This window comes from Cercospora beticola, chromosome 8 (assembly GCF_033473495.1).
Source record: "Cercospora beticola chromosome 8, complete sequence".
Taxonomy (NCBI): Eukaryota; Fungi; Ascomycota; class Dothideomycetes; order Mycosphaerellales; family Mycosphaerellaceae; genus Cercospora; species Cercospora beticola.
In genome coordinates this window covers 1,498,826-1,511,806 of record NC_088942.1, presented here as the reverse complement: position 1 = coordinate 1,511,806, position 12,981 = coordinate 1,498,826, and the positions used below count along the sequence as shown (strand labels likewise).

General features: G+C 53.8%; 7 protein-coding genes across 7 annotated transcripts; 3 read left to right on the top strand and 4 right to left on the bottom strand.

The window, feature by feature from the left end:
- Positions 1-162: 162 nt before the first annotated feature.
- On the bottom strand, positions 163-995 carry RHO25_011882 (uncharacterized protein; the record flags this gene model as incomplete). Its single annotated transcript, XM_065603459.1, has 3 exons — positions 163-169; positions 222-485; positions 547-995. 3 exons carry the CDS (start codon positions 993-995, stop codon positions 163-165), a joined length of 720 nt encoding a protein of 239 aa, XP_065459531.1.
- An 871-nt stretch (positions 996-1,866) lies between these two features.
- Positions 1,867-2,539, bottom strand: 60S_3 (60S ribosomal protein uL15; the record flags this gene model as incomplete). Its single annotated transcript, XM_023603295.2, has 4 exons — positions 1,867-2,085; positions 2,144-2,222; positions 2,276-2,395; positions 2,508-2,539. 4 exons carry the CDS (start codon positions 2,537-2,539, stop codon positions 1,867-1,869), a joined length of 450 nt encoding a protein of 149 aa, XP_023454761.1.
- Positions 2,540-3,207: 668 nt separating this feature from the next.
- Positions 3,208-4,188, bottom strand: RHO25_011880 (uncharacterized protein; the record flags this gene model as incomplete). The annotated part of the gene is made up of 2 exons (XM_023603294.1): positions 3,208-3,778; positions 3,836-4,188. 2 exons carry the CDS (start codon positions 4,186-4,188, stop codon positions 3,208-3,210), a joined length of 924 nt encoding a protein of 307 aa, XP_023454762.1.
- Positions 4,189-4,752: 564 nt separating this feature from the next.
- Positions 4,753-5,493, top strand: RHO25_011879 (uncharacterized protein; the record flags this gene model as incomplete). Its single annotated transcript, XM_023603293.2, has 2 exons — positions 4,753-4,799; positions 4,857-5,493. 2 exons carry the CDS (start codon positions 4,753-4,755, stop codon positions 5,491-5,493), a joined length of 684 nt encoding a protein of 227 aa, XP_023454639.1.
- Positions 5,494-5,855: 362 nt separating this feature from the next.
- RHO25_011878 (uncharacterized protein) lies at positions 5,856-7,690 on the top strand (the record flags this gene model as incomplete). Its single annotated transcript, XM_023603292.1, has 3 exons — positions 5,856-6,121; positions 6,222-7,121; positions 7,417-7,690. The coding sequence occupies 3 exons, from the start codon at positions 5,856-5,858 to the stop codon at positions 7,688-7,690; spliced, it is 1,440 nt and encodes a 479-aa protein (XP_023454640.1).
- Positions 7,691-8,179: 489 nt separating this feature from the next.
- Positions 8,180-9,160, bottom strand: RHO25_011877 (uncharacterized protein; the record flags this gene model as incomplete). The annotated part of the gene is made up of 2 exons (XM_023603291.2): positions 8,180-8,290; positions 8,345-9,160. 2 exons carry the CDS (start codon positions 9,158-9,160, stop codon positions 8,180-8,182), a joined length of 927 nt encoding a protein of 308 aa, XP_023454675.1.
- A 2,162-nt stretch (positions 9,161-11,322) lies between these two features.
- Positions 11,323-12,351, top strand: RHO25_011876 (uncharacterized protein; the record flags this gene model as incomplete). Its single annotated transcript, XM_023603290.2, has 1 exon — positions 11,323-12,351. One exon carries the CDS (start codon positions 11,323-11,325, stop codon positions 12,349-12,351), a length of 1,029 nt encoding a protein of 342 aa, XP_023454678.1.
- Between the last annotated feature and the right edge of the window lie 630 nt (positions 12,352-12,981).

Genomic DNA, 12,981 nt, shown 5'->3' with positions numbered 1-12,981 from the left:
TTGCATCGTTCGAAGTCGAGTGAGCACTCACGCCCGCCTCCGCATCCTCCCGCTCCCCCTCCGCACCCTCCATCACCGCCTCCGCAGCCCCCATCGCCGCCTCCGGCCCCGCCTGCGTCTCCGCCTGAGAATCCGCCCACGAAATCACCTCCTCCGCCGCCGCTACCAGCTGAGTTTGCGCGGTCAGCATACGCTGTGTTTCAGCAGCAGTAAAGCATGACTTACATGACGACTTTGCTGGGGAGGATCGCAGAGGTCCGCGACGAATCTCAAGGCCTATAATGACAGCCAGTGCCATGGCCTCAGCGAGAGGATCGATGTTGTTGTAGAGCTTCATTTGTGCCACACGCACATGCCCGGCGCTGTCGTTGTCCAAGCTGTGTATGTACGCTGCAGATACTCGACGGCTCGGCTCTGTCATGTCGAGTAGTAGCCAGTGAGCCCACACCCTGTCGGCATGGCCTATGAAGTAGCGAGCTTCGGTCCTGGTCGCAAAGTGTCAGCAGCATGTCATCGAAGGCCCATCTGCATTTATGAAAACCATACCGTTGCCAACGAAACTTTCTGGCTCCAACCTCAAATGCGTAGCTTTCATCCGTTGTACCATATTTCCCAAATGGCTTGATCCTCGGCCAGTATTTCTTGTCGCATACTTCAGGAATTTCCCTGCCTTTCTTGATGACCGTAGTGCCAGGCACAAAAGGGTCGCCTTGCTTCAAACCAAATCTGTCGGAGAAGTGCCCTCCACTTCGGCAGGCAGCCAGGACTTCCTCAATTCGGCCGTCGTTCGACACGCGATGTACGGTAATTACGTCGATTCGATGTTTGGCCCTTGTCAACTTTGAATGATAGCGAAGCGCACCATTTTGTCGAATGTCGTAGGCGCCGGCTAGACCTTGATAGTCCGTGCAGGTGATGTCGTAGGTTCGCTCAGGTTGATAGACAGGTCCTGTGTATGGAGGCTCGGGTACCAGGTGTGACCGCCCAGCTCCCATTGCTGCTTTGCGCTTCTTCTCTCTTTCGTATAGGATGGCTGCGACAAGGAGCGCTAGACCTATTGGAAAAAGAGGGCTCGGGAGTAAGAGAAATAGCATGTTTCGAGGATCTTGAGGATCAGGATGTGAGGGAGGCGGAGCTATTCAGATCCTAGCGGAGAATTGTTGCAGTCAAGTCAAGCAGGTCGTCTCGCACAGTCGAGGTCGGTGCTTCCTCATGGCTCTTATGGCAACGACCAATTCCTGCTTGATGCGCCGACCAAGTTTGGGAGCGGGAAGTCGCGATGGCTTTGCTTGCGTGACGGCCGGCTCTCGCCTGTGGCCAACGCGATCTCGCACCATCCCCATTCACTTGCGTTGGAGCAAGTAAGCTGATGATGGCAACGATATCGGTTCGCCAGCCGAGGTGTCCCAGGTGAGACAGCCCTATAACTGTGAGGGAGCTGCATGGGTTAGCAAATGAACGTCTGCATGATTTAGTCGACATTGAGCACTGCACAGGCCCCAAAGCAGGCAGTGGATGTCACGGAAATGTGCGCCGGGTGGATGATGAGAGCGACTCGCGGCAGAATGTGCCAGAACGCCACGCATCGCCGCCCTTTGACAGAGTGAAGCACTGAGGGGGGAGTGCAAGATACAGCTCATCCTCGAACGAGGACGTCAGAAGGTTTGTTCAGAGATGAATTGCATTTGTCTATGTTTGACTGTACGCAGAAACATCTCTCAGCCGACCACGCTGAAGGTGTGGGTATCACATTGCCGCTCCAGTGCAGGCATCTTTCCTGAACGCCAGGTTTTTCTCTTCCCAGCTTCTCATGCAGAACAAGTCATCCCATCATCCATGCTTTTTCTAGCGTTGATCGTGAAACGCTTATGCGACGAGCTGGACAACACCACCAGCCTCCTTGATCTTGCGCTCGGCGTCCTTGGAGAAGTAACGAGCGCGGACGATGAGTGGGACCTCTGGGATGCGACCCTTTCCGAGGACCTTGCTGTAGCCGAGAGGGAGGAGGTCGAGGACTGGGGCAGTGTCGGACTTGCCGCCAGCAAGAGCCTTCTCGCGCTGCTCTTGTGGGACGAGCGACCAGAGCTGTACGTATATCGTCAGCATGCCGTTCCGCTCTGCGGCATTTGGTTGCAATTCTCACCTTGTCGAGGTTGATCACAGGCTTCCAGAACTGGTTCTGGAGCTTGTGGAAGTATCGCATACCAACCTTACCGAAGTAACTGAGGACAAAATTAGCGGGCGCGCAAATTTCATAATCGCGGGATTCTCTTACCCAGGATGGTATTTATCCATGTTGGTACGGTGGTGGTGCTGACCACCAGCAAGACCACGACCACCTGGGTGCTTTCGGTGCTTGCCGACACGACCGTGACCGGCAGAGACGTGACCGCGGCTGTAGAGGAAGAATTGTCAGTACAGGATGTCTTGATCCATTTCCACATCGCCATTGAAGGTCCGCCGGTTGCGCGTCGATGGCGATGTAGACGGTGGGAGTGCGAACGTACTGCTTGCGGGTCTTGGTGAGACGGGTAGGCATGGCGGCGGTGTTGTGTGATGTCGCTGGGTGCTGTCGTTCAAACACGAAGTTCTGAACTTGAAGTCGAGGCAGGTGCGTGTGGATTTTAGCCAGGCTTGGCGTTAGCTCTGCTATTGGCTCACGCGACAGCGGCAACTAGCGGGTGTCGCTTTTCCATCGCTACATCCGCAATTTTGGTCGAACAGCATCCTCGCTTCTGCTTGACCTTAACTTCTAGCCTGGCTAACCGAGAAGTCTGTCAGGTCGCGCAGTTCTGCCGTGTCATCGTGAAGACAAGGCCAACCTCATTGCAAGAAAACGCTCACTCCGCGTGCCATGGTGTCTCGGAGCACCCTGAGATAGCTGCAGTTGGCTGTGGCGGTGCGTCGGTGTGCTGGCCGCTGGTCGTCCAGCATCGCCTGGCTGCTCACTCCTGGGGTACGGTCCGTTGCCCTAACGGAAGCGTGGAGTATGTCAGCTGCAGCACTTCAGGAGCTCAGTGAAGGCGTGCATTTGTGGTTTTCCAGTCCTTGCACGAGACACAACGTTCACCACGATAGGCACCTGAGAGATGTGACTTCAGAGTCCGAACTGTGCCATATTTGCATGCTAACAGCAGCCTCCGAACGCGCTGAAGCCCATCTAGCCAAGATAGTTCTACGAATTCGATACTAATCAAGCACGCTGCTCTACCTTTTAGCAGGACCACCACTTGCGCCCTTTGCCTCCTCCAGCTGTCGCATCTTCTCCCTTTGACTTCGACTACCACCCAATTTCGGTCCACTGGGCACCGAAGCTGCACCCTTACCGGAAGCGGAAGATTTCTCTACCGCGGTTCTTCTTCTCTTCCGTTCCTGCAAACTGGCCAGAAATTCCGCTTTGAATGCTTCTGCTACAGCTTCATCACGGTCGATGCCGTCGTCTTCTGCAGACGGACCTGGCGTAGATGAAGTCTGATCATACATGGGTACTTGGCTTTCGCCTAGGATTTGCTCGATCATGGCTTCGCGAGCAAGCTCGCTCGGATCTTTCTGTCGAACACGACGAGGCGGTCGATTGGTTGCTCTTCGAGTGTTGAGACGAGGTTGTCGATTACGTGGCCCATCGTCTACCGATGTATTCCTGGCAGTGTCTTGAGATTCGCTCGCGTCTGGATCACGATGATCTTGCTGTGCATTATCACCGACGTCCTCTTGTGTTGTTGGTACTGGCGCCGTTGAGGAACGCAACTCAGCCAGCTTGGAATCTATATATGCCGTCCTGCACTGTTAGCACTGACTCTTCAAAGCATCAGGAGTAGAAGGAGAGATCTCATACAGGTGCTTGTCCTCCACGACCTCCGTCTTTCCTGTGGGCTTCGTGAAACGATCAATCGACGCTGAAACACTCTCGTCTGTCTTCACGGGCACCAGTGCAGTCTCCGCGGCTGACACGTTCTCCGCGGGCTGTACGCCAGCAGAGTTCGAGAATGCAATCCCATGTTTTCGCGCAATAGGACGCCTGACTGCAGGTATCTGACTCGTGAAGTCCATGTCGCTGGGCTCGTATCCTTCAGGGCTTGCTTCGGGTAAATCCTCTGTGTCCGCAGTGTGTCGTTTCCTGATTACTTTTCTTCGCTTGTTCGATTTGAAGAGCACTTCAGGTGGCGCGTCCGAGCCGGGGTCCGCCATTTTGCGTGATCTTCACGACGGTTGCGAACTGCAGAGCTTGCGATGAATTCACACGGTCCCACACTACGGGACGGGTTTTTCGAAAGTGCGTGTAGTCATGTTCTTGTTGGTGATCATAATCTTTGTGCATGGATGGGTGTTGCAGGCGAAGCAGCGCGGAAGTTACGCGCGCCAAGCCATCTTCACTTCCCCATCGCGTGGCGCTCCAGCAACTCTCGGACTTGCTTTCACAACATTCGACATAGAACATTCGTGACTCGGCCCATGTGTAAAGGCTTTGCTCCGTCCAGCATTACCCATCAAGAAGTTGCACAAGTGGATTACCTTCTTGTCGGTACTACGGCGCCTCGGAGGCAAAAAAGCTGATTTCTAATCATACAAAGAGCTTGCGGCCGTGAGCCGCGAAGGCGAACTAGTTATACAGGACAGTGTCGTAAGAACAGGAGTTAAGTATTCGTACGAATTTCCTTTCCTTTTCGAGCCAAAATCGGTATTCATAGCAGGTTGATAGTGCTACCACTTACCTGAACACCCAACGTGGCTTTTCGAGCGACAGTCCGCAGGATGACGAACTACAACATCGACATCGTGAGCGACACCGTATGTCCGTGGTAAGTTGGTCCGACCGAGGAACTTTAACGTAACGTGCGTAGTCTGACAGCGTGCAGGTGCTATGTCGGCAAGAATCGACTGGACCTCGCGATCAAGCAGCACAAGCAGTCGAACCCGAACGATACCTTCTCCACGACATGGCACCCGTTCTACCTCAACCCTGACGCGGCGAAACACGTGGAGAAGCAGGCATTCTACGAGAAGCGGTTCGGCGCCGAAAGGACGAAGATGATGCAAGGCCATCTTGCAAGGTTGGGCAAGGCAGTCTCTATTGACTTCAAGTTCGGCGGCAAGACCGGAAATACTCGCGACAGTCATCGCTTAATCCATTTTGGTCTGACCAAGGGGCAAGAGCAGCAAACAAAAGTGGTCGAGCAACTGTTCAACTGTTATTTCGAGAACGAAGAGGACATAAGCGATCGAGAAGTCTTAATCGCGCGGGGTGTGAAGGCCGGACTACCAGAACAGGAGGTCCGAGACTGGCTAGAATCCGATAAGGGTGGTCATGAGGTCGACAAGGAAGTTGCAAAGGCACAGTCAGGATTCATCAGCGGAGTGCCCAACTTCACAATCAACGGACAGTATGAAGTGCAAGGAGCCGAGGAGCCGGGAGCGTTTTTGCAAATTTTTGACGAAATCAAAGGTCGCGCAGATGGAGCAGGAGTGGTCAGCAACGGCGGCAACACATGCTAGATGCATATGAATGTTGTGACATTCTGATGCTTGTGGGCCGATCACCAGCAGCACTTGTGTGTCGCCGCATATTGTACGACGAAAGCGCGATAGGATATGGCCGGCACTGCGATTTCCAACCAAGGACGCACCAAGTCATCGAGATTGCAAGGAGGATGGAGAATTGTCTTGTTTGGATGAGCGTCTGGATAAATGATTATGGATATTCCGTCGCTTAGAGTTCGGCGATCCGCACGGCACGAGTTTTAGCGTCACGACCTCACATGTGAATCAAATCTTCTTCCTATTGCTCACGATGACAAACTGTGCATGACATCTTGTCGACCCGTGTCGCAAATTGGTGCCATCAACGACCCACGCTGATGGCGCTGTTGAGTTCTATTCGATCCTTGACGCTGGACCTGCCGCCAAGCTGCATCCAGTTCTGCCCGGCAAGACCAGATATTTTCGCGGTAGGCACCTACTTCCTACATCGGAACGAGGATCGAGACTCGTCACAAGAGAATTCTGAAAGTGCTCTACCCACCACAAACTCAAACCCAAGCTCGGCAGAGAATGCAGCAACAGCCATACCGCAGAAGCGCACAGGCAGCCTGATCCTGTACGAGATCTCTCACGATAAAAACATGTAGGTAAGAATAATTGAAGCTTCCGTCATGACTCCATCCGACCCGAACGAGGAGGACTATGACACCTCGAACCCCTGTTGATATTCTGCTTCTGGACAGCACCGAGGTGTTTAGCTTGGCCACGGACTTTGCGATTCTCGACTTGCAGTGGGCACCACATCCCGACAAACTGGTCGGTAGCAACGATCCTCTACTCGCTGTCGCAGGATCCACAGGGTTACTTGCATTCTATCGCCTCAAGACTCGTCCTACCGCTTCTGATACCGCAGCACAACAGCAGAGTCAGACTGAGCTCGTCTTATCATGTGTGAAGCAAGTTACCGATGACACGACTCTGGTGCTGTCACTCACGTGGCATCCCGTCCGGCCGAATGTTCTCGGATTGACTCTATCCGATGGGCGGGTTGTGCTGTGCATGAGTGAGAGCAGAGACGAGCATGCAGATGCTGCTGTTGTGGCCTGCTGGGACCCGAATGCTGTGCTCTCTATGCACGATGTGCACGAGCACGAGCTCGAAGCCTGGATCATGAACTTCACGCCAGAGAATGATGCAAAGGTGCTATCTGGTGGCGATGACATGATGCTGCTGTGCTCGCAGGATATCGCTTCTGCGCAAAGTGATCCCGCCGAAGAGCAAGAGTATGCAATGCAATGGCAAGACCGCAAACTCCATCAAGCGGGAGTCACTGCAATCCTTCCTCTATCCGATACATTAGTCGTAACCGGCAGCTACGATGACCACATCCGCCTGCTATCTCTCCCCGCAGTCGGCAGACGAAAAGTCCTCGCAGAACTCAACCTCGGAGGAGGAGTTTGGCGACTGAAACTCCTCACACCTCCATCTTCGCATGTAGCACAGCCGAGCCACATCGAAAGCGGCGGCGGCATCCACAGCAGCAGCACCAGCACAGCCGATGCCGATCATGCATCAGGCCAACACACATTGACACCACCTATGTCAGCCTTACAGGATCATCAGGATCAGAACCAGACAACAAGGTACGGATTCTTCGCTTCGCTTCGCCTCGCCTCGCTTCCCACTCGCATCATCATCAGCATCATCATCATCACTACCACCACCCAAAATCCTCCCGAATTGACTGCCCTGAAAAAGTAATTCGGGAAGGAGATCAATCCCCGTCGCGTAAACTGCCCTACTCATCCTGAAAGCTCCTGGCCGTGAGGCCAGCAGCTAAGCTTTTCTTGCTCTTCAGTCCCCTAAATGACTCCTTCGCTATTCTCGCACATCTTTCATGCATATGACGCAATCTGACATTGATTTGGGGCGATCCAGTTCCCATTTTGTCCTACTCTGTAGCTGCATGCACGCCGGCACTCGCATAGTCAGGCTGCAGCGTAGCAGCAGAAAAGACGAAGACGATGACTGGACTTTCTCTGTGATAGCCCGGTTCGAAGAGCACAAGTCTATGAATTATGGAAGCGATGTGCAACCCAGAAGCGATGTTGAGAACCCGCTGCAGACGACAACGATCGTCAGCACGAGCTTCTATGACAAGTTATTGTGTTTGTGGCAGATTGATGGGGAGACGTTGAAAGAACCGCAGTAGGAAAAGTTGTGTTGAAGGGCAGAAGATGATTCTAATCTTGTCGGTCCCTTGGCCTTTTGATTGATTCATTAACTTTAGACAGTATCCTAGAGAACAGAGATAACTAGTCAATTCGCGCGAGTCATTGTCGTGAGGCTGCAACACTTCCGGCTCAGCCAGGATTTGCCCACAATACAACAACGTTCTGATGGTTTCTGTGCTTTGCTTGTAACGCTTCATTGTGCTTTGTTGGCGAAGATCGTGGTATTTCCCAATCTCACAGCCCAAAACGCCAAAAAGGACTCCTTGAAAGTCAGATAACTCCCGCCGCTTGCTATGCCGTTTGTGGAAAAAAGGTTGCTCAAAGACAAAAAGCAATGCCAGATAGGACTTTGCGCGTATGTCGGACGTGTGAGGAGACACTACTAGTGGTGTCGCTCAACTCGATAGCCGATCGGAGCTTGAGTCTGTGTGTGCTTGAAGGTTACCTCTGATTTTGTGATAATTCCTTCACGGCTCACCAGGTCCGCTAACCTTGATCTGTGGCATCGGCGGCGGCGGGGTACCATTTTCATTGTTGGCTGCTCGCCGCCATTTGAGGACAGGGATACGTTTATCACCCTACGGAGAGTTAGCAATGTGCATAGTGGAATGGAGAGTGATAGTCTCGCTCACCTTGACTTCTGTAGGCTCCTCGCTGCCGAGGACGAGGACCTGTCCGTCTTCCTCGAAGCGATGGGTTCGGATTTGAATGTCTCCGATCCAACCTGGTAAGCTACAACATTGGAAGGTGTGACGCAGGACCTCTTCGCGACCTCGACCTTCATTCGTGATGTAATACGGACCACAGTAGGCAAAACACCGCTTGCCTGCCTCTGCCCACTGTGGCTCTTCTCCTTCTCCTCGCTTGAAGCTTTGTTGACCGGGTATGAGCATCTGTGCTGCCATGTACCCATCCGGTGTGTACATGATGAAGCCGGTGACGTTCTTCGTCATAGGATATGTTGGTCTTTGGTTAGATGAATTTGGCGTTGGGTATGCAATATATGATTCGAGCTTCCAGGCTCCAATTAGCTTCTGTCGAAGAGGGAGCTCGGGCGGTGGTGTGGGAGTGGGCTCTCGGAAGTATAGTCCTTCGTTCAGATCGTCGTAATTCGTACCAGTGGCATCACTCATTAGGGAGTCTCTTCGTTCGGATGTGGTCGGAGAAGGTGGATTGCTTAGCAAGTATGGCGTTGAATCAATTGCCATCTTGTTGGAGTATACACTACTTGAAGATGGCCTTCGGTATGGCTCCGGACGAAACGGTTTAGGAGGGGACGAAGATCGGAAGCTAAGCTTCTGTGGAGAGACGATGACCTGCGTTGGCGACGAGACTTGACTTTGCACTTCCATCGGACCTCTTGATCTCGACCTCGAGCGAGCCTTCTTGGTTGCCAGGAACTTGGGCACTTGTAGGTACTGGGTCGTGGCGGTAGTAGTGCTCTGCATTGTTATCGTGGGTGCTGTGGCAGCAACAGGGCGAGTGTCTCAAGTCATGTACAGAGAGAGAGAGTCGGGTGGCATGAAGGTCAGTTACAAGGCTGGACATGTGAGAGTCAGTAGTAGCAGCATCGGGTCGAGGTTGGAGGGCAGGGTGGTAGTATGTATGACGGATGACCAGTGCACCGACGATTGTGGACAGCCAGCCCGCACCAGCCAGCTGCTACGCCCGCCAGACAGCCGGCTGGGTCTGACCTCGCGCAGTCTCAGCTCGAGCGGCGGCGGACAAGCCAGCAAGCAGCAGCACACAGAGGCTCGCTCGCACGATGATGATGAGGTCGAGTGCCTGTCGCATGGGTCCTGGTTGCATGCAGATTGCAGCAGTGCCGAGGAGCCGCACTTAGGCACGGGTAGGCCGTCCATCCTGCAAAAGTCCGATGGACACAAATGCTTGGTCCACGGTAGAGGCGCCTGCCAGGTGCATGGCCTTGCTCAATCGGGCCCCGTTGGATCTATTGATTCCTGCACGAGGCTGCCCACGCTGCTGCTGCTGCTGCTGCGGCGCCTCTGCCATCAGCCGGAGCGGGCGTTGCTGAGGAGTGCTGACCTTGCGCGATACGGCGCCTCCGCGAGGGACAGCAGGACCGCATCGCGAATGACTTCATCTCCACCGCGCATCGCACCAACCATGCGCAATGATGCCCACCGCTGGGGACGAGGCGGCGGCGGCCGTGTATCGCTGTCACGCACTGCACATCGGCGCACGTCTGGCAACCACGATATGTCTGAGATGAAAGCGCGGGACAGCAGATGCACATTCCTTGCTGCCTTGGCGTCCGACCGGCATGGAACCAAAATAGCATGCATCCGCTGCCATTATCTGTGCCCTTAACGAGCGCCCGGCTCTGCGAGCAGCCACCGCTCGCGACGGAACCCTGATTTGCTTGTCGCAGACTCTCTCGTGGCTGGCGTGATCTGACTGAGCACGTTCGAGAGCCATGCACCAAACCCTCAACAGCAGCAACAGCAGCAGTGACCGCTGACTGATATCCCAACACCGACCGTCGGTATCAGCAGCTGGAGAGCCGGAGATGGGCCAATGTGGCAGCCGACATCGCAATCAGCATCGCGCCAGCGATAAAGTTGCAATTCTCCATCCGGATGACCTCCACGAAGTATGAACCTTGGAATCAACACCCTTGCTCATCCCTTCGATACCAGATGTCTAGACAGCAGACCAGCAGCCAAGACCCGAACAAGAGTGGATATTCCTGATCAATCTCCTCTGCGGTGTGCAATTCTCGAGCCTTGCGCTGTGCGAATCATCCGAAAGCAATGCCCATGAGCTTATCGTCGGATATTGGTGCCGAGCAAATGAACCCGTCATGGTTACAGCTCTGAGGGCAGGAATGAGATCCGATGTCGTATAGCAGCATGCCATGTCCGGAGTGCGTCACGTGGAGGTCGCTCCGAGGCGCCATCGCCAACAGCAGAAATTGCACAGGAGTGGCAGCAGTAGTGGCAGCAGGAGCGGAAGCAGCAGCGCAAGAGCATTGGACTAATCCAGCCGTGTTTGCAGTCGTTCTGTGGGCTGGGTGACACCGTCGTTGCGTTCACGGCAGGTACAGCCCGTTGAGCTTCCCCTAGCTCTCCCGCCTTGTGCGGGGTGCTATATGAGCACGATCATTTTTTCCGCTGCTCCATAGCTTCTACAACCACATTGTGAAAATTGTGCCGTGACCGAATCACACCACAAAGTATTCTTGCATGATGTGTAGAATAATGCAACAGCTGACTAACATCACAGACGCCAAACCATCACCGGTATGGCCAACCTGCCATCAAAGCCGCCATGAGGGCAATTCTTCGCAACACAAGATCCAGAATGATCAAGGTACCGTCGTTCGATACGATAGAAAGCTTGAGCCGGTGTCTGTGTAGCAAACTGCGACCAAGTCCTCCAACCGCGACGTGAACACAACTGCTTGTGCTTGCGACCGTGGAGAGGACCTGGCACATGACGCTCACAGTCTGAGATTATACGGCAGAACTTGATTATCTGGATAATACCAGCGAAAGAATCATGCTTTCATCGCGACTCCCCTTTCGAGTGGAGGAGCGAGACTGACTTCAGTAGTGAACTACCACCCCCGCCACCTGCACCCAGCAAGATGGCCCCACCAGCAATGAGCTTTGAAGAGCAGCACGCTCCCGTCGTGGACGGCTACCCAAGCAAGCTTGCCACCCTTCCACATGGAGCCGCCATTCCAACTACCAACAAGGTCACGTCCTTGGAGTCCATGGCTGAAGACAACTGGTCCAACTTCACCTTCGCCCCCATCCGCGAATCGCAGGTCTCTCGCGCCATGACGCGTCGCTACTTCGCGGACTTGGACCACTATGCCGAGTCCGATATCGTGATTGTCGGTGCTGGCTCGTGCGGACTTTCGGCAGCCTACTGTCTCGCCAAAGCCCGACCAGATCTCAAGATCGCCATTATCGAAGCTGGTGTCGCTCCCGGAGGTGGAGCCTGGCTTGGCGGACAGCTCTTCAGCGCAATGGTGATGCGCAAGCCCGCCGATGCCTTTCTTCGTGAAGTTGGAGTCCCTTACGAAGAAGAAGGAGAAAACTACGTTGTAGTCAAACACGCTGCCCTCTTCACCAGCACAGTCCTCAGCAAGGTCTTACAATTCAACAACGTCAAACTCTTCAACGCCACCACAGTCGAGGACTTGATCACTCGCAAGGGAGAAGATGGTCAACTCCACATCGCAGGTGTCGTCACCAATTGGACCCTCGTCAGCATGCACCACGACGACCAATCATGCATGGACCCAAACACCATCAACGCCCCTGTCATCATCTCCACTACTGGCCACGACGGACCGTTTGGTGCTTTCTCCGCGAAGCGCCTCGTTTCGATGAAACACGAGAACCTCCCCGCGTTGGGCGGAATGCGTGGCTTGGATATGAATTCCGCTGAAGACGCCATCGTCAAGGGTACTCGTGAGATCGTACCAGGTCTCATCATTGGCGGCATGGAGTTGAGTGAGGTAGATGGCGCCAACCGTATGGGTCCTACTTTCGGTGCGATGGCTTTGAGTGGTGTCAAAGCCGCTGAAGAAGCTCTGAAGGTGTTTGATGTCAGGAGGGAGGAGCGTGCCGACAAGTCATTCAACAGGATCAATGGCAAGCACTGAGGATTTCCTCGAATGCTCTGCCACTGATGTGGAACGGCCTTGGTGGACGATTATTGACATGATATGATGCCGATGAAAGCAACAGATTGAAAACACAAAAGTACAAATCCGGCATCAACCTCCACGCTCGCTTAGATACGTCCAAAAATGCAGCACATGACTTCGCATTGCATTGCTTCCACTCCAAAATTCCACATCCTTCGCTCACCAGACCAGATTCGTTCACGTTCGCATATTATATCGTGGCATGTCGATCATCCCAGATCTTGCGTTTCATCAAACGACACCCACACCCCACTGATCCTCGTTCCTTCACTCCGCCTCAAGCAAGGGACCCCTCGTGTATCCGAAACAATAGCCTGGCGCATCATGAAATGGTTCATCTTGACGACAGCACAACGCAGCGCATCATGAGACGAACGCCACGGACGGCCGAACTGCTCGAGAGAACCGGTTCAGGCACGGGAGCAGTGCATGTCAAAGTGAGACTGTTTCCATGGAACTCAAAGTTCTCATATTGATAACAATATCTACGTAATTTTGTCATTCTTCGTCAATTCTTCTCCTCGTTACGAAGCGAATCTACATCACGCACGCGGCCGTGAAAGCAAAACGAGCTATCTAGAATCG